Source organism: Dermacentor andersoni, chromosome 6 (genome assembly GCF_023375885.2).
Source record: "Dermacentor andersoni chromosome 6, qqDerAnde1_hic_scaffold, whole genome shotgun sequence".
In the NCBI taxonomy this organism is placed as follows: Eukaryota; Metazoa; Arthropoda; class Arachnida; order Ixodida; family Ixodidae; genus Dermacentor; species Dermacentor andersoni.
Genome location: NC_092819.1, coordinates 26,951,969 through 26,971,138, shown reverse-complemented (window position 1 = coordinate 26,971,138; position 19,170 = coordinate 26,951,969). Strand labels below are relative to the sequence as shown.

The window sequence follows — 19,170 nt, the reverse complement described above, 5'->3', positions numbered from 1 at the left end:
GGCCGTTGTCTGCGCAGGTGCTCCTCGAAGACCGTCCTCATCGCTCGTCGGCCCACAAAGCTATGAAAGCACTTTTGTCTTTCTCGAGGGCGACTGGCCTATGTGAGCGCCTTTGACTCGCTCAGGTCCTCCACGTGCGTGTGCGACCTTACCGCCGGCCTTTCTCCCCCTCCCCTCCCTCCCTCTCTCTGTCTTACCTTTCTATTCCCTCTTTCCCGTCCCCCAGAGTAGGGTAGCAACCAGACGCATTTCTGGCTGACATCCCTGCTTCTCTCTTTATTTCCTCCCCCTCCTGTTCACACAGACCAATGGATCTCAAGAAGCGCAGTAGCGCTTCCACGGCCTTCCGATACGATCTTAAGCCATCGTCAATTTCGTAAAATTATTCCTTCCCACAAGAGCCCTGTCGCCCGAGTGGTTCAGTACGCCCGAAGACGATTTTCTCGGCGCACTGTACTGTGGGCACTGGCACAAAAGAGAACGCCCTTCCTGATACTTTTTCCTTTTTCTTTTTATTTCTTTCTCTCTTTCTCTTCTTTACTTCCACTCCCTATTTCCCGCAACCCTAGCGCAGAGTAGCCAACTGGAAACTCGCATCTAGTCAACCTTCCTGCATTTCCTCTCTGTCTCTGTCTTTCTCGAACAATCCTGTAGACAATTCAGTTGTCCCGCAAGAAGGACGTCCTAGATAAAAACAGCTCGCACACCATCTAACGACAGATTGGCGGATGACGCCATGCCGCCTCGCGACGCGGCGCCACTGAGTGACCGCGTGTGTGTACGGCCTAGGGCACGGCGACAACGACGTTACACACGAGAACCCAGGGACCGCCCGTGTCAAGTAAACGTGCCGCTAGAAAGCCCGCGCTTACGACCAATATCAGAGGTCGACGTCAGAGGGGTGGCGAACACGCAATTTCCTTATTCGAACGGCGCGCAAGTGGGGGTCGAGGCAATCGGCCGACACTGGCGGACTGTTGCCCAGGCGTATATGCGTTCCCAAGACGGCATCGCGAAGGGCCGTTTCTTTGTTTCTACCCTACATTGGAGCCGCGTCCGGTTGTTATGCAATCGTGGAGCAGTATTGGAAGACCCGGCTGAACGGCGGATCCGCCTGATCCGGCGAACACTGTGGATGCGCCTCTTCGTGACCTGACTCGTGAGTTTCTTTTCCCTTCTTTTCCTTTTGTCTCTGGTTCTATTTTACAGGTGAACAGATTGTTCATGCGACGTCACCCGGTCGTCATTATAAAGTGAGAAAGCGGTTGAACCTAACAGCAGCGGAACGCAGGTTCACTGTATAGCACCTTCTGTCGTGGAAAACAATCAGCATATGAAGTCAGGTAGTTTACGTCTGTGTTAGGCGTCAAGATCACCTAGTAATGCCACAGTCACGGCACCGTATGCTTAATGGATATGCGATGGATGTGCCAATTAATCAACGCACATAGGTTATGGTTTACGCGTAGAGTAGCGCCTAAGCGTCGGCAACGGCAGAAGAAAGCCCACCTACGTGAATTGTCAATTCGCATCGAATAACCCTCCGTACAGACACACGAAAATCACTAGGTAGTTTGAGAAGTGCGCAACTCAGTGTTAAGGGACGCTACCGGTGGGGCGCAAAAAAAAGGAAAGAAAAATAAAGACGCAAGTGTGGTTTCAGGGATCTTGAGTAGGCTAAACCGCTTGGATGGGCTATTTCTAAAACTATCTATTATACTTTACGCTACGCCATGCGATCTTTACGACACCACCATTTTGACAACCTTTGAGGCACGCTGTGAAAGCAACGAAAAAAGGAAAAGTGAAGACGATTCTCAGTGGCGCGTCACAGTAGCGGAAACAGAGGACGGAGGTCTCCAAACTACTCCTTCATTAACAGATGTCTGTATGCTTCACATCGGCTACTTTTCTTCTTTTCCGCGAAGGGGCTGCTTCACATCCCGGCTATGTGTTTCCGCTGAAGCAAAGAACAAGCTCATTCACAATCCCTTGAGAGAGAGAGAGGGCGCAACTAGATTGTTGACTGCTGTCTTCAACTCCGTGCTGTGAACGTTCCCGAACTGCATTCCCACATTCAAGCTCTTCTACAGCGTAATCTCGCCTGTGGTCGAGTTTGTGCAGCCATGCTACGTGATGAAAATAGCGTAAGTAAATCGAGGAAATAAACGAGGGATCAGGCAAACGCAAACTAGGTTGTCAACAAGACGAGGAAACTATGGCGACCGAATGAGCATGATCGCTGCGTTTGTTGGTGGTCAGGCATAAATTTTCCTCATATTCAGAGCTGCTTTCTTCGTGTCGCTATACTTGCTGGAATGCTTAGGCAAGCGCTGGAATCCCATCATTAGAACGTCTATCAACTACTGATCTGTTCACGACATCCTTTCAAGAATACTCAAACGCCGGCATACCTATTAGAGGAGCGTAGGTGACGTGTCAGGGAAGTTGCTAACCACTACACTTCACCCGACGGCGCCTCATCGTGTGGTTCAATGGAAAGCGCAGTCACTCTCTCTTTTCTTTTTATTTACATATGAACCTGCCTTCTTTCCAAAGAACCATACAATGGCATAACGCGTTAGTGGTTTCAATGGCATTTATTCACATCTGAAGTTACTTGCATTCTCTCGTGGTAATATCAATGATATTGTCAGGGACAACTCTACAGGAAACTACCTTGAACTGACACTAACTCTACTGTGTTTCTGCTAGGTGACACATTAGAAGCCTTAACAACACTAAGCCACCGAAGAACAGAATGCGCTGAAATTTTCGTAGCCTATGGCCACGTACTGACCTACCGCATTTCAAGCTGCAAACCTTTCATCGCACCGTAAGTGCACGGGTCAATAGATCAGTAACCCACTCAAGCGTCTGATTGGTATTCAGTGACAAGTGTTCACGTGGCCTCCACTGCAGAGAACTTGAAGATATCTTGAGAGATGCGGTGTCCTGGTGTCAAAATACAGGCACGTGACGTGCGAGCTGCTCGCAGACGAGCATCCATCAGTGATAGAATGCTTTCGAGAAACTCTCTCTCTCTCTCTCTCTCTCTCTCTCTCTCATTGAGCCTCTCGGCTGATTGATAAACAGAGCCGGCGCTCTTCGATGAACGGGTATGTTTAAAGACCGGAGGGATCCTATCTCGGTGTAGCCAACGCGTTCGGCTGTTGACTCTATATACCGCGTTGCCCGGCGTACGCGCGGTTCGGTACGATTGCCAGCCATAGGAGGCTCCAAAGAGAAGCAGAAAAAGCCGTTTGAAGTGGTTCGCTCCTTCTGGGCTAATCTTTGCGCGAGAGCTGCAATCGGCCAGATAGGAGTGCGCGACGGTGCGCGGCAATATGCGGTTGATAACGGTCAGCGCGCTCAGGAGAGCCAAGCTCAGTTTACGATGCGAGTCGCCAAGACACTGCGGCACCCTTTTAGAGATCGCGAATGAATGTCACCGAGACACCACTGATACACGGCGGGGGCGAGTATTCTCTTTGTATGTATTTAGTGTATGTGTGCGTCCTGTTAGTGACACCGATTTATAACATGTCTTGTTTGACGCAACGAGCCGTGTACTTGCATACGCAACGTGCCGCGAATGCTCGCTTCGAGCCATCGCTATAGCATCGAAGCACTGAAAAAAAAAAAAAACGACCTTTCTCAACCTTCCAATCGGCTTTTACGTAGGTAGCTCAAGGTGCACTGACCTTGTTCCCTCTACTTCCTGCTCGCTAGCCCACACGCCCCCTCTTGTTCCCTCTTCGCGAAACCAGAGCATTTCCCAGGTGTCTTTAGCACGTCCACCTTCGCGGCACGTAGACTCGACGTTCATTAACCCCCGCCTGTTCGACTCCTCTGTTGGCGGGTGAGGCGCGCGCTGTTCTGACCTTGCCAGCTCGCTGCGAACAATCGACGTGTTACCCACATGACGTCCTCTCGTGCATGCGTCTCTGCCATGTTTAAGTGCACTCCGCGCTCAAAGTGACTTCTTTCTTTTCAGTCCTTCCAAACAACTGCGAATGGTACTGCCACAACACTGGGACCACGCACAAGCGTTTCTCTTCCGCAGACTTCTCTCTTCCGGGTCGGCGTCCGAATTCCTGCGCATGTGTCACTGCTGTTGCCACGGGGCGTGAGACTACGAAACAACGGACTTCCTGCCTGAAAATTACATTCCCCTCCGGCGTCCCGGGATCGCCTCGCGTTGTACGCTGCGCGTAGTGTCGGCGAGCTCGAGCCATGGAATTCGAAGACGTGATCGACAAGCTCGGAGGCTACGGCCGGTTCCAACGGCTACTCGTCTGGGCATACCTGGCGCCGGCGTCCCTCCTGATGCCGGGCTACTTCATGAACCAGATCTTCATGCTGTCCGTGCCCAAACACTCCTGCGTGCTACCCGACCTGGCGCTCACGTTCAACCTGACGGACACTCCCGAGCCAGGCGTACTGCGCAAGTTCCTCGTGACGGACGACGACTGCAGCACGTACGCGCTGGACTCCATCAACGAGAGCCTGGCTCGCGGTCTCCTGTGGGCGGCCAGCGCCAGTGACGCGGGCGCCAACGTCACCCGCTTGCTGGAGCATCACGGCGTCGAGAAGATGGCCTGCACGGAATTCGCGTACGACGACACCAATTACGAGAGCACAGCGTCCACGCAGGTGGGACATCTTCCCATCTTGCCTTTGTCGCTCACAAGCTTCATGCCTTATACGCAAGAGGGCGCTGTGGAACATAGTTTCGAGATGCAGATACAAGTGCCGTAGGAAAAGATCCGCCAGTGACGACTATTCATGTGTAGCGTGTGGAAATCGCGCAAAAACTATTGAGAAGGCTTCATTAGGATTCCGCAGTACCTATTTCTAAGTAACAAGTGCCGTAGTTGCCTTTTCCCACGACCTTGGGCTTTAAAGCTAACTGATGGGAGTTGAATAAAACAGTGGTGCAGAATAATAAATGACTGGCGGAACTGTAGGGATTGCACCGAATCAAAATACATTAGATTTGGAGCAGTAACGCTTTTCTTTTTCAATTTTTTGATATTGCATATGTTTTAACACATAAAACAGATATTAAAAATCTATAGTATACACAACGACAAGCTGAAAATAAAAATCTTAGTGGCACCAGCTGTCGTTCCATATTAAAGGGGATGCTGATGAAATCCGTCAGTCCAACCATCAAAAAGCGCCTGCTTTGATAAGCAAATTCGGCAGACAAATTTCGTGCCAGTATCCCCATTTCTCAACAACCATCGGTAAACGGCTATTAAGTAGGCCACTAATACTGACAATCTGTCCAAGAGAGAAAGAACGAACATCTTTAATTTATCTACACATAGCATTTTTACATGGCTCTAAAGCTGCCACATGAAATAATGCGGCAACTTTCCGAGATACCCTTACAACAAGGTACAAGCTTTAATTGATCGGTGCTACATCACGTAAATTTTAGACAAAAATTTTATTCTTACAAATGCTTCATTCTGGTTACTTCATTCATTATACTTCATTCTGGTTGTGCCTTCAGTTTACGTGTTCTATAAATATTGTCATTTTACTATAACGGCTAGGCTCAAGACCGTTTTCGGAAGCGAGGATGCTTGGACAATAGGTGTGTACTTCGCTGGCGCTGGAAGCAACGACAGCGTTGCTGCCGTTCCTTAAGTCGACAGGTCTTTGCGACCGTTCAGGGATAAACTGCAGATCTTCGCTTGTGCGCGCCACAATTGCTCTTTCTCTTTCCTTTTTCCTCTCAATTCACTTCTTTATCCCCTCACACTTCCTTATCCCTTGTTTGCAGGGTAGTAAACTGTTCCCACTTCTGGTGGCCTTTTCTTTCTCCTCTCTCTATCAGCGTCTGCCAATTCATTAAGAACAGCTTTCCCTTTGTCTTTCCTATTTTCTTTCTCATTCCAGTGCAATATCCAATTCTTATGTTTCAGTGGGACTTGGTATGTGATCGAGCCCATCTTCCTAGCCTTGTCTTCACGCTTGGAAGCGTCGGCAGCGCCATTGGAACCGTCCTCTTAGGCACGCTGTCTGACAGGTGAGCTGGCGAAATGAGTAACAATGCACTGATTGATTGATTTATTGATTCAATTATTTATTTATTTATTTATTTATTTATTTATTTATTTATTTATTTATTTATTAGCATGTCGTCATTTTATTTCTATGCCGCTTACGTTGTTTATTTTGCTATCTGATATTGATGCAATAATTCCGTTAAAGAAGAATGATAAAAAGAAAAGAAGTAAGTCAAGCACACGAATAGCCGAGTACTCCTCTGTTGCGGAATTACAAGTTTGCCACCATGACGTCTTCGTTTGCTTTTTCTTCCTTCCTTTTTTTTTTTCTTTTCTCTGTGATGGTTCATATACAAGGCGTTTCTTTTTTACCTACACCAATTTTTTTTAAACATTGCCATGGCAGATAGCACGATTCTAACCCTTGATCTAAATTGCTCAATGAGGTGGCGCTTACTTCTACGAGAAATCAAAATGTTCCCTTGAATAATTAACCTATCGATGCAAATTAACTTTTCGATTAATTACTTTACGCCACATATTTCAATCTACGAATCATAGCCGCTGAGTTCGCATGGCGTATCCGCTTCGAACGATTCCTCTGGACAGCACCAGCTCCCAGATGTCAATTTTCGAAGTTTCCGTCGAAATGCATTGGTATTCCAATTCCTCTTGTGCTTCAATGCATAAAACAGTGGTTTCTTAGAAACGTAACTGGAACGCCAAAGCATTTCGTAGGACACTTTGATAATTAATACCTCGGAACTGGTGCTGCCCAGAGAATTCATCCCAAGTGGACAAGCCATGCGAACTCAGCGGCTGAGTGTTCACGTGGCCTCCACTGCTAGAACTTGAAGATCTCTTGAGAGATGCGGTGTCCTGGTGTCAAAATACACCAGGCCCTCCACTGGTTAACAAAAAGTGGCGCTATATATATATATATATATATATATATATATATATATATATATATATATAGTCGGGGAGGGGGCAGGGAGACAGGTCACCAATTTTTTTTAACCAGTTGAGGGCCTACATGACAAATCTGACCAGAAAAGTCACTAGAATAGGACTTTGAAGAAATGAGACGAAGTTAATTCGAATGGTTTCAGTCGTTCCCGGATAGTAGCGTTTCTTCGGTTCACTTGTCTGACTAAAGGAGATGCTAGCCACCCGGAGGTGGTACCGGCTACATCTCGCGTGAGTCAAATGTAGATATATCACAATACACCCAACACAAAAAAAGAAAGAGAACGTATCATGAAATTTGATGAGTGTCGCGCGTGCACGATGCATAAACTATCATGAGAACTGCAGATTTTTTAAAGAAAGAAAATCTTTTTTTCCCACATAGTGTAATACAATGTAATTGACAGTATTATCCGGGTCCTTAGCCTATTCGGCTAGTTTTGGATCCATACCGTAAAAGTCCGCATAAATTGCAACTCAAAGTAAAAAGCAAAGAAAAGTTATATCCATGATTTAAAGTGACGTTTTAATGACGGAACAGCATTTGAAAGTTATTTTATGAAGCTGGGTATTTCATTCAGATATTTGCGCCGATAAATGATAGGGAACGTTGAGCGTATATCTTATGTCTTTTTGGCAAGTTGAATTTATTATGCTCAGCTTGTCTAGTGTCCGTTGTAGGCGTGAGAAATATTGATCAGGGATCTGGCTTGTTCGTGGTTAGTGTTCTGTGGATTAGTATGGCTGTGTTATAGTCGCGTGCTTGAATAAGTGGCATTATATTTAACATTGCAAAACGCTGTGGAGAGGGCGCTTCCTTTGTGGCCGATGCAATTATTCCCGCAGCATGTTTCTGAATTTTGATTATAAGATCAACGTAAGGGGCGTAGGCGAAACCCCAAGATTCTATGCAATATGTTAAATGGCAATGAAAAATGCTGAGTTAAACGAGATGTAATGTTTCAGGATGGGAATGTGTGCGTGCCTTTAATAAGGTATAACAACCAAAACCAATTTTTTTTAGTTGCTTGTTCAATTCGTGGAGCCCAGTGTAGTGACAAGTCAAGGCTTATTGGTAGATATTTGCGACTACCAATTTGTTGGACTTGTGTATCTCGGAGGTACAAGTTGCACTTAGTAAGAGTAGTGTTTCGGTTAGAAGCAAATACTACACGCTTCGTCTTTTTGGAGTTTCAAACAAGCTTGTTAGTTTCAAACCATGTATAAGTATTCTGCAGCTCACTTTGAGCGATTTCTCCTGCTTCCTGTAGTGACTGTCACAGAATTATTAAAGCTGTGTCATCCGCGTATAATATAGAATGAGAAAATCTGAGTGATCTAGGATAATCGTTCATGAAGAGAGAGAAGGGTATTGTACCCAGTACTGATCCTTGTGAAACGCCCGTCTTTGCTGTCTTTAGTGAAGATTCTTTGCCTGTAACTACTGTGTATTGCTTAAGATTTGTTAAATAGCTGAGAAAAAAGCCAAGGTCCCCTAAAACCATAATGCTCAAATTTTCATAATAGTATACTGTGTGATCTACCGAGTCAAACGCTTTTCTAATATCCAAGAAACGCCGAGTGCGAACTAGTTCTTGTTGAGTGCTTGGTTTATAATTTCTGTTAGGGAACTTACTGCAGTTGTAAGAGAGTAAACCATGTTATGCGTTTGAAAGTATGCGGTATTTTTCAAGATAACTGGTGACACGCTGTGCAATAAGTTTTTTCGAAGAGCATATTAATACACGATAAAATGGTTATTGGTCGATAGTTCGCTAAGTTATTTGGGTTACTTGCTTTGTATATTGCTACCACTCTTCTGATTTTGAGCTGGTCATGGTATGTACCCGATAGAACGGATTCATTGAACAAGTTTCCAAGCACTGTACCCAAGATGTCGATGCTGTTTTTGAGTAAGCTTGCAGGTAGACCATCATGACCCGTGGCCTGTACACAATGCCAAGAACACAAAATGTACCGGAGAGAGAGCGAGAGAGAAAAAGATGTCACTCGCGTGTTTATTTGTACTACGAGAATAAAAGCTCAGCGAGAGCCAAAATTTCAGTGATATAAGTGCAGAGATCCCTCTCGCTAGCTGCTCTGCGCTGGGGAAAGGGTAAGAGGGAATTAAAGTGGGAACAAGATTGGTGAATAGGACGGCCGAAGGAAGAGGCAAAACATTCAGTGGGAACGTCAACTTACAGCCTAGAGTCCATACTCGCAATTTTAAAGCGAGGCTTAGCTTACCTAGCTTAGCTTGCCATACCGCCCATGTTGTTTATGTGCTCTCTTCCGCTGTCCCCGTCTTTATTTGCGGTCAATATGATATGCAGTAAACACCAACTAGGCCAAACTGAAGTTCTTCTTAGCTTGCCTCTTCCCCCCTCACTTTGCGGGCGCTGGCTGCTGCTGCCTTGCCAATAATGCCACAACTTAGGCCACCGGATATATGCAGCTGCGCATGTATAACTGGTTACGTGACCAAAAAAAATTTCGGGCCGAACCATTCATATGGCGGTGGATTATCCAGAGAAGCTGTCGATCGCCGACCGAGCAACTATGACCAAAGTCGGCGTCCACAAACATTCTCTTGAATTTGGGATTCGCCCCGGTGAAACTCGGAGCACGTGGCAACTCACGCGTCTGTCGCTCGGAAGCAGACTCGAACGACCTAACTGGACGCGTACGAGTGGCCTCCAGTGCGCAATTCATCAGTAGCTTGCACTCGATGCCGACGATCAGACTCTCGCATCTGCTCTCGCTGGCGTTTCTCGGAGGCAAAGACGCTTGCCGAATTCTCCGTTTTCGCGCGGGCACGTTGTCGTTGGTTATAGTCGCGTCTGTGCTGTCGACGCCTGTTCTCGTACTCGGCTTATTCTTGGGTCATGCGCACAATGCGTGGTCTTCCCACCTTTCCCATTCTTGTTGGAGTTGCAACTGTTGCAATGGTCTACCTCTGCAATGCACCCGCCGTGGTTGCTCAGTGGCTATGGTGTTAGGCTGCTGAGCACAAGGTCGCGAGATCGAATTCCGGCCACGGCGGCCGTATTTCGATGGGGGCGAAATGCGAAAACACCCGTGTACTTAGATTTAGGCGCACGTTAAAGAACCCCAGGTGGTCGAAATTTCCGGAGTCCCCCATTACGGCGTGCCTCATAATCAGCAAGTGGTTTTGGCACGTAAAGCCCCATAATTTAATTAACCTCTGCAATGCACAATCCGGTTCTTACACACCGCGGCGGCTACCGCTGCGCACGTCCCCGCGTTCTGCCACCACAACTGCCGCGCCGTTGTATCGAGGGCAGACGACCGCAGACGCAACCGGCAGCAATGGCAGCCAGCGCGGGTGCATTCCCCTACTCCGCAGGTGCGGCGCGCGGTGAAATCACGTGTCTCTTCTTTCTTCTCCGCCGCAATATCGTTCGTTCTCCCCATTCGGCGCTCGCGCCGCCATCTTTCTTCTTCACTTTACGGACGTTAGCCAGCACAGATATCCCCACTAGCAGACCACGCATCCAGCTCATTCATACAGGTACGCCAGGTGAACAGTTTCGCTGTAATAGACGTATTGGGCCAATGGGCATCTGCAAGTGTGCAAGCGTGCATCTGGTCACCGGAAGGGTATGTAAGCATTCTTTGCCAATCTCCCACAATGGGTAGCTGCCCGAGTATATATGCAGGACAAGAGGCAATAATTGCAGAATTTGGCATAAAAGGCAGCCTAGTGCGCGGAAAAAGTGAAGTGAACCAAATGGAAGGAGAGCGAACGCTCAACGAGGAGCATTTGGCTACATAGACGAACACTGAAAAAAACGTGAAGTGACCACATCACAGTAAGCATCAACGAAATCTTCGCTATAACCGATTCCTACATGTGCGCACGATCCGATGTCTCAAAAAATCAAATAAAACCCTAAATGGCCTCGGAACTTGATTCACAGTCTATTCAAGGGCCCAATGTAACGTCCACTGGAAACAATTAACTTTTGAGACCGGAAAGTGTACCGGGAGACCTCTGTCGATCTACCACGTCATGAGGGTCAATCATATCTCATTCAAGCCCTCAAATAAAAGTTCAAACTTTTTCTTAAACTCCAGAGATCGTTGGCCAGCGATCAAGGTCTCTTCCACAGCGAACGAGCTTGATCAAATGACCAAGCGCAATGAAGTTGAACGCTATCAAGTACAGAATTAGTCGCACAGAAAACTGGCGGACCCTTCGACCACCGTACGCAGCTGGTACGCGCTGCACTGGGAAAGCCATCGCGCGGCCATAGTCTGCCGCCTTTGCCCCCACATAGACTCACAAACAGAAACAGCTGAAATGAGGCGAGAATTTTCAACCATGTCCTCCATCGTTCTCTTCTTTTTTTTTCTGTAATTTCTTATTATTAATTTTATTTCTGCCGATTCCTTTAAAGGGGACTCGGGAACTTTGCCAGGCAAGACCCGAATAGGATCTCAAAACTGCGCGCGGACGAAATTATTCAAATACCCTCCCCGCACATCTCAAACGACGGGGCTTTGGGCTCCCAAAATGCATGCAAATACCAATCGATGGCGGAACCAGGACATTCCTTAATAATCCTCCCGGCAGTCCAAGAGACCCGAACATGGGAGCTCATGCAAATGAAATCCTTATGCAAAGTCAGTCCTCGCCCCCGTGTCTTCATTTTTTTTGTGGTTTTTGCCCAATGCTAGCTCACTGGATTTACTGGCGCTATATATATATGTATATATATACAATGTTCCTTTTTCAATCGGCTTTCTTACATTGTGGGTTGTTACGTAAAAGAAAACGACCACGCAATCTCCGCAAAAGAACGGGTAGCAAGATGTAACTGTCGCACGGGACAAGGAAGGTATCGTAACGTACCCCAGAAACGCCAGGACTGTCATCTGCCGTAACTTTATTCAACACAATTCAAAATTCGAAAGCTTCTAGGAGATCAGATAAAGGAAGCTAGGGTAAAGGCCTTTGCTGGGAGCCTGCGTTCCACCGCGGGAACTTCAAACTTTCGTATGCGAAGTAAAGCGGTACTGAAGGGGATATCGGAGCCACGGTGGAGAGTTACTTAAACAAGCGAAAATGCTGCAACGATTTGAAGCAAGCCTTGAGCGAGCACCAAGGTCCAAGAGAGCTGTTTCATTCACAAAGCTTCCAACAAGTTTTACTAGTGGGAACTTTGGCGTTAGTGCCTACGGCAGTCGCAAGGATGGCGGTTCAGCCAGGGTGGCTATTTTGGACATCGTCAAATTCCTTCCTATTGTCAAATTCTGTAATAGCGACATTCTAAGTCAATTACAGAGCCCGTAGTAGCCCTCTAGGCCAATCAGAGCCTACAAGATTGCGAATTCGACAATATGGCAAAATTTGACAACGTGCAGAATAACAGTTCAACTTGCGAATGATGGGCGGTAGGTAGATTTTCTCTTAACATTCTCCTTCTGGCTTCGAATGACTTTGCGACTTTGGAAATTGATTTTTCCAACAAGCTACTGTACTATGAATGCAGCAATTCGCAACGATTGCGCATGCGCGCTGAGAGTAATTGTCTTGCCATAATTATAGCAGCCAATATCTGCGTTTTACTTTCTCGGGTCCGTGTGGCATGCCTAACGTTTACACTGTGTGTGTTTGTGTGGGTGTCAACGCATAAGAAACGCTTACCATACATAGTGATACTCGGTACATACAACATACAACAACCTACCCTAACCAAGCCCTAAACAGCCACTGCACGGCGGTATTTTCCAGAATCGGACGGAAGCCGGTATTCCTCCTGACCGTCTTCATCGCGACTGTGTTCGGACTGTCCTCCATCCTGGTGACCAACTTCATCGCTTTCGCCATGCTGCGCTTCATGAACGCCAGTGTCATGCCGCAGATATTCCAGCTGCCCTATATTATTCGTGAGTTCTTTCTTTTTTCGACGCCTACTACCCGTTATCATTTTATGCCATTTTAGCGATTTTGTCGCTAGTTTTAACTACATTTTTATCTGTTTAGCGATGAATTTTCCATTTAGCGACCAGCGACATTTTTTTAGCGATGTAACAAAACAACTGGCGACAATTTAACGACTTAGAAGTTAACACAATTCCTTCAATAATGCCTTTCTAGAACGCAGTTTACAATAAAAAAATGGCCAGGCTTAGCTTGGTTAAGCCAAGAATGCGTTGCATATTGCGCGCGAGTTGGGGCCCAGCTTTTCCTCCGGCTGTCGTGACGTCACGTCACGTGGTTGCGCTAAAGGTCAATGGTGGCTGCCCGGCCGCGCCCAAGGGCTGAACTGAGTGATTGCAATATGCAACGCATAAAACTCTAGTGTAGGGGTATGAGCCACTATGATGGCTCATACCCCCAATGGTGGCTGCGCGGCCGCGCCCAAGGGCTGAACTGAGTGATTGCAATATGCAACGCATAAAACAAGTTGAGCGCATTGGGCTGTACGGCGCATGGACTCTGTGAACATGACGGAGCAATGGTTTGCATTCATGTAGGCCTTACGCTGCAAGGTGAATTGCGCCAGAAAAACGGGCTTCACATTCTCACCCAAAGGTACTTTTGTTACTTAATACAGCTGAATAAAAAAGTATACGCTGCGAGGGCTGCAGTTTCACTGCTTACATTTATTGGCGGACGTTCACAAACGTAGCAGTAAACTAAATTAGCAAAACTTACTCAATAAACTTTATCGTGATATTCATGAGCGCAGCAGCTGATTTATACGGAACAGAATAAGGGCAGGAAGGCCTATATATTGGATCGGCAAGGCTTATTCTCGCGAATCTGAACACACCGCCTGCTTTTGTCGTAGTTTTTGGATAAATCAATACCACGCGGAGCCTTCAGGGGGATCAGAGGGCGCAACGCAGTATTTGGCTTGTATAGAGGTTATGTAATTGTCATTGTGTTACCGAAACGACACAAAAATCGCATTGCATAGCTTTGTTCTGCCTTCACGAGCGCTGAAAACTAAAGAATTGGCACGCGTAACGTAGATCAAGTGCTTCTTTGTGTTCGGAAAGACAGGTGACTCGTGTTTCTATAAGTCGTGCTAGATTAGCACTGTTATAATCTAAAGGGAAACACAGGGTTTTCGCTGTTATCCTGCATTCTCTTCTAAATAACTTATTGAAGCAAATGTCCTCTACACCTGGCTGATAAACTAGCTCTTTATTCCGGCACTGCTCACCTACACGCACACTATACAAAAGGGGAATGTTTCGGCAGATGCATTACACCACGTCAGCCTATATTAGAGTGTTCCGAAACGCCTATATTATACAATGTTCACTCGACAATTTTAGCGACGTAATTATCTCAGTTTAGCGACACTCTCGAAAAGTAATTGGCAACATTGCCCCTTATATGTGTATTATTATATAACTAAAAGTAAAAGTAATGCCTTATAGGTTTTCATATCTACACAAATTACATGTAAGCCTTCCATCATGGAGGATGGGGGTTCTAGAAAAAAATGTTTTCCTCGAGAAATGGAGCTGGAAACTTGTGTATGTATATATATATATATATATATATATACATATGTGTGTATGTATGTGCGTGTGCGTGTGCGCGTGCGTGCGTGCGTGCGTGCGTGTGCGTGTGCGTGCGTGTATGTATGTGCGTGTGCGTGCGTGTATGTATGTGCGTGTGCGTGCGTGTATGTATGTGCGTGTATGTATGTGCGTGTGCGCGTGCGTGCGTGCGTGCGTGCGTGCGTGCGTGTATGTGCGTGTGCGCGTGCGTGCGTGCGTGCGTGCGTGCGTGTATGTGCGTGTGCGCGTGCGTGCGTGCGTGCGTGTATGTGCGCGTGCGTGCGCGCGCGCGTGCGCGTGCGTGTATGTGCGCGTGCGTGTGCGTGTGCGCGTGCGTGTGCGTGTGCGCGTGCGTGTATGTGCGCGTGCGTGCGTGCGTGCGTGCGTGCGTGCGTGCGTGCGTGTGCGTGTGCGTGCGTGCGCGTGCGTGCGTGTGCGCGTGCGCGTGCGCGTGTGTCTAATGGTATGTGCTTATTTTGAAGATGTAGTACGTTTTGTTTACCTTCTCTGGTTTTTCTTTTGCGTGAGCTTCCTTTAAACAATATTTTGAAAACGTTTGCAAAATATCTCTTCCTTAGATTTCGCTAAAAGGGATATCAATCACTTCTGTATGATTCAAGAAATGCCGCAAGACAACCTTACTGATCTACCTTAACTAGAAGAAGAGTTGCGATTCTTCGAAGTTAAGCACACACAAAGAAAGCACTCTCTCGAGTTTCAACTTCAAAACCTCGCAATTCATGTTCTAGGTGAGGCAGCGCAATAAGCTTGTTCTTACGGCATTCCTTGAATCATACAAAAGCCAATGACAGCCTGTTTAGCGAAGTCTAAGGAACAGATACTTTACAAACCTTTTCAGAAAATAATTAAAGGACGCTTGCATAAAATTAGAACCAAAGGAGACAAGCACTAATGCGCCTGAAATAAGCACATAACTATACATATATGTACAAGTTTTCAGCACCATACCGCGAAGATTTCAAATACGTCTGATCAAAGACCCATGCCTCCCCTTAAAGGTAGACTAAAGGAGAATAGTAACTCGAGCTGCATCGATAGATCATTCGTCTAGAAGTCTGTGTGTGCCAATACAACACTGTTTTGCGTGGAAATTGCCACCGAAGAATCTCCTGCTCCTCCTCAATTTTTATCACCTACGCCAAAGCGGTCGAGTTGTATAATCTCCACGTGAGCTCCCTCTATGCCGCTTTCTGTGCATCAGCCAGTGCTGAAGTCATGTGAGTTAAAGTGAAGTTTATTCCTTGCATACAGCACAGAGTAAAATATGTAAGCAAATGCATTGGAATCCCTACCTAGAGGGTAGTTGGGATCCATAACAAAACTATGCAGAGGAGGCAAAGCAATACGATAGACCACAACAGGTGGCGCCAGATCAATTTCTCGTTCTCGTCATTTTTATCGTTTACAAAAGCTTTGTTCTGGCTAAGATTGACGAATTTGTTAATACGGAAGCCTAATTTGTCAATCTAGCTCTACTTAATATTTTCCTTCATTGGCATTTTAGCAAAGCACGCGCGTACGGAAGTTTGCCTCTCGATTTTCTATATCTCGGCCGTTTCGAAGGCAACGCAGACTGAAACACTTACATGTGCGAATTTATGCAACTCATTCGCAGAAAATGCATAATTCTATCGCGTGACAGATTCCGGTTCAAATGGCGCCATGACGCATCCATCTCCTTGCTACGGAAACAAAAACAAGAACGGGTTCGTACAGACGAGTTTTATAAGAAATTACTTAGGGCGCCCTGATGTTTGCGAGTATTCTTTTCTAATGTTTGTAATAAATTCGGACGTTCACTTAACACAAAATACAATAAGCTGAAAGTGTCACGTCAGTACAGCTTTGTGCTTGTGTTGTGTTTCTTTAGGTTTGTTCCTCAGGTATCACTTTTGGCGCGCAGAGGCTGAGAGAAAGCTCGCTCATGCCGACCTCCCTGGCAACTCGCCCGATCAATCCCGCGCTTCGATTCGCACGACGGCGTTCCTTAAGCTGGTGGTACACCAGACTACCGCACTAGTGCCGCAACACTGCGAGACGGAGTGCAGGTGAAAGGATGCTCGCAGCATCCGGAATTCGGGCGCGCTACGTCATCCCACATCGTCCGACATCAGTGTGCAACGCTCTCGCGGCTCCCGTACGGTGGCGGGATCGCTAGCGCATCCCGTGCTCTTGCACAAGATGTTCCCAACAGAGCATGACACTTTATGCCCTTTTTGCAGACGGTCAAAAGGCACTCTAGCACACATCATTGCAGAGTGCACTAAGCTCAAGAACCCCCCACCATCCCTACCCCCCACCCTCTCCTGCCCCAACCCCACCGAGCGATGGGAGACCTTGTTGTCCAGCCCCGACCTACCGACCCAGCTCGCGCTGGCGGCTAGGGGCCAGGAACTGCTGGACGCATATGGGACCTGAGAATAAGGTTCCACCCCATCTGGTGCCAGCGAGCACCAACCGTCACTAAGCGCTCAATTCAAAAGTTGATTCTCTCTCTCTCTCTCTCCCGTACGCTGCAGCCTCTGGCGTGCAAAGTGGCGCGCAGAGACGAGCTCATTCACGCCGACATCGGTGGTGACGACCACTTGCACGATCGTCACCCCGTGCCTCGCTCGTGTTCGCAGTGCTGGAGCTGGTGGGTCCCCAGCAGCGCACCCTGATGTTGGGCGTCTGCTGCATCTCCTGGACCATGGGCCTGTGCATATTGCCGCTCATCGCCTACCTGTCGCGCTCTTGGATCCTACTGGGCATCATCTGCTCCTCGTGCGCCATACCGAACCTGTTCTACTACAAGTGAGACCACCGCGTCTTCTTCGCCACCCTCCGCCGAGGAAATCTTTGTCAAACGACCGCAGAAAATACTCGGGCCCTGTAGTGCCCGTTGCTGACGTTCATCGTGTGGTCGATTGACTGAGAAGTCTCTTTGATAGTGTCGAAAATGTGGGCAACATTAGTCGCTATATTCTGTACATAATGTCGCTATAAGGTGACAGGAGATAGGTGACACTGAAGCACCGTAATCACCGCTGTTCCGCGGTAGAGAGACAGAGCTCGGGGCACAGTGTGATCCACATACGTAGAGCAGACAGAGGAGAACGTTAATGCCTTCCTTAACAAAAGGCAGGGAATTTGGAACTTAGTACAATTTTCGAGGCAGTTTGTGTGTGTAACTCTGGCCCATCTTTCTCTGCCTAAAACCGGGAGCAGACGGATGTGAATAGTTGCGTGATTCACGTGGCGCAACCTTGCAGACTGTTAACTAGAAAGTACTTATCCTGATCTATTATTCCTATTTTCTCAGCATATGATTTGTATGCGCAATTACGTATTGGACCGGATACTGTCCTGTCGGCTATGGCTATCGGTTCAAAAAGCCTTGTATTAATTAAAGTATGCTGTGCGCATGATTTTAAATTCTTGATCAAATTATTTTTTATTAACCAGAAATGTCTTACCGGCACAAATAAGGGAAATATAATGCTTTCTGTTACACTAAGGGACTGACTTTCTTTCACTTGATCGTAGACTCATTCCGGAGTCACCCAGATGGCTTCTGTCCCAGAACAATATCAAAGACACAATGGCCATTCTCAAGCGGATCGCAAAAACCAACGGCGTGGAAGTGCCGGCAGATATGGAGACGGATCTTGTGGTAGGTCGCCAACTTCTTCCTCAGATGTTGACCACTCATCCGTCGACAGTACTTATCGTCCAAATAAACGTGCCGTTTATGCAGACTCTTAACAAAATAATTCACATTTCCGATCGACTCCTTCATTATTGACATGCTGCTTGAAGCATGTAATACACCTTATTATGAATCTTCGTAGCGACCCTCCAAGAAGGTTAGCAAAATTGTGTCACCATGCGTTGCAAATTTCATATAGCTGTACATATATATATATATATATATATATATATATATATATATATATATATATATATATATATATATATATATATATATATATATATATATATATATATATATATATAAGAAGGGAGACCAAGAGACCGCGGTAACGAAAATCGGACCCCTTCTCTCCGTTCATTGCAAAGCGAGCGTCTAGACTCCGGCAGGTGTTCGATGGCTTCAGGTAGCATGCAATGGTTTATTAATCAGCAGCCTGCTCCTAAATGTCCACGTACGACGTGGCGCCTTCGAGCAAATGGTTGTTCATACGCCACGGTGGCCGGAATGGCACTGGCTAACACTCCGAGGCGTGATACACAACTACCAAAAAAATGTGGATGCGGGAACAGCCGTCACCGTAGCACAGTTGGTAGCGTAACGCACGCGTAATGCGGAGGTTGTGGGCTCGGATCCCACCGGCAGCAAGTTGTGTTATATCGTCCCCTTTCATTTCCTTCTAGCTTATCATTTGTACACTTCAATTAAAGCTACGAATAACCTTCCCTATAGCTTGTCGCAAGCGCTTGTGAAATCCCATTCTGTGGTAATTAGGAGCGCCAGCCCACCTTCTGACATTGCTGTCAAAGCATTCGCTTTTCTCGCAATTTTAGCTGGCATTTGATAAAGAGTACCCCACACCATCCAATACTTGCTACGCCGCTTTCATCCCTGCAACTTCTACATTTCATTCCCCTCGCT

The 19,170-nt window shown here is 46.8% G+C and overlaps 1 protein-coding gene across 3 annotated transcripts in view; it reads left to right on the top strand.

Annotated features, from left to right (window-relative positions):
* Positions 1–937: 937 nt before the first annotated feature.
* LOC126521415 (organic cation transporter protein-like) overlaps positions 938–19,170 on the top strand; it is a 33,640-nt gene continuing 15,407 nt past the window's right edge. Inside the window, exons 1-6 of one of the 3 annotated variants that reach the window (XM_050170106.3) lie at positions 938–1,159; positions 3,998–4,656; positions 5,940–6,043; positions 12,751–12,905; positions 17,183–17,351; positions 18,084–18,210. In XM_050170106.3, the coding sequence (XP_050026063.1) occupies positions 4,237–4,656; positions 5,940–6,043; positions 12,751–12,905; positions 17,183–17,351; positions 18,084–18,210 (975 nt within the window). In that variant the 5' untranslated portion in view covers positions 938–1,159; positions 3,998–4,236. Of the gene's footprint in view, positions 1,160–3,362; positions 3,494–3,997; positions 4,657–5,939; positions 6,044–12,750; positions 12,906–17,182; positions 17,352–18,083; positions 18,211–19,170 lie in introns of those variants that run through there. The other 2 variants (XM_050170105.3, XM_055066000.2) reach the window with 2 other exon arrangements.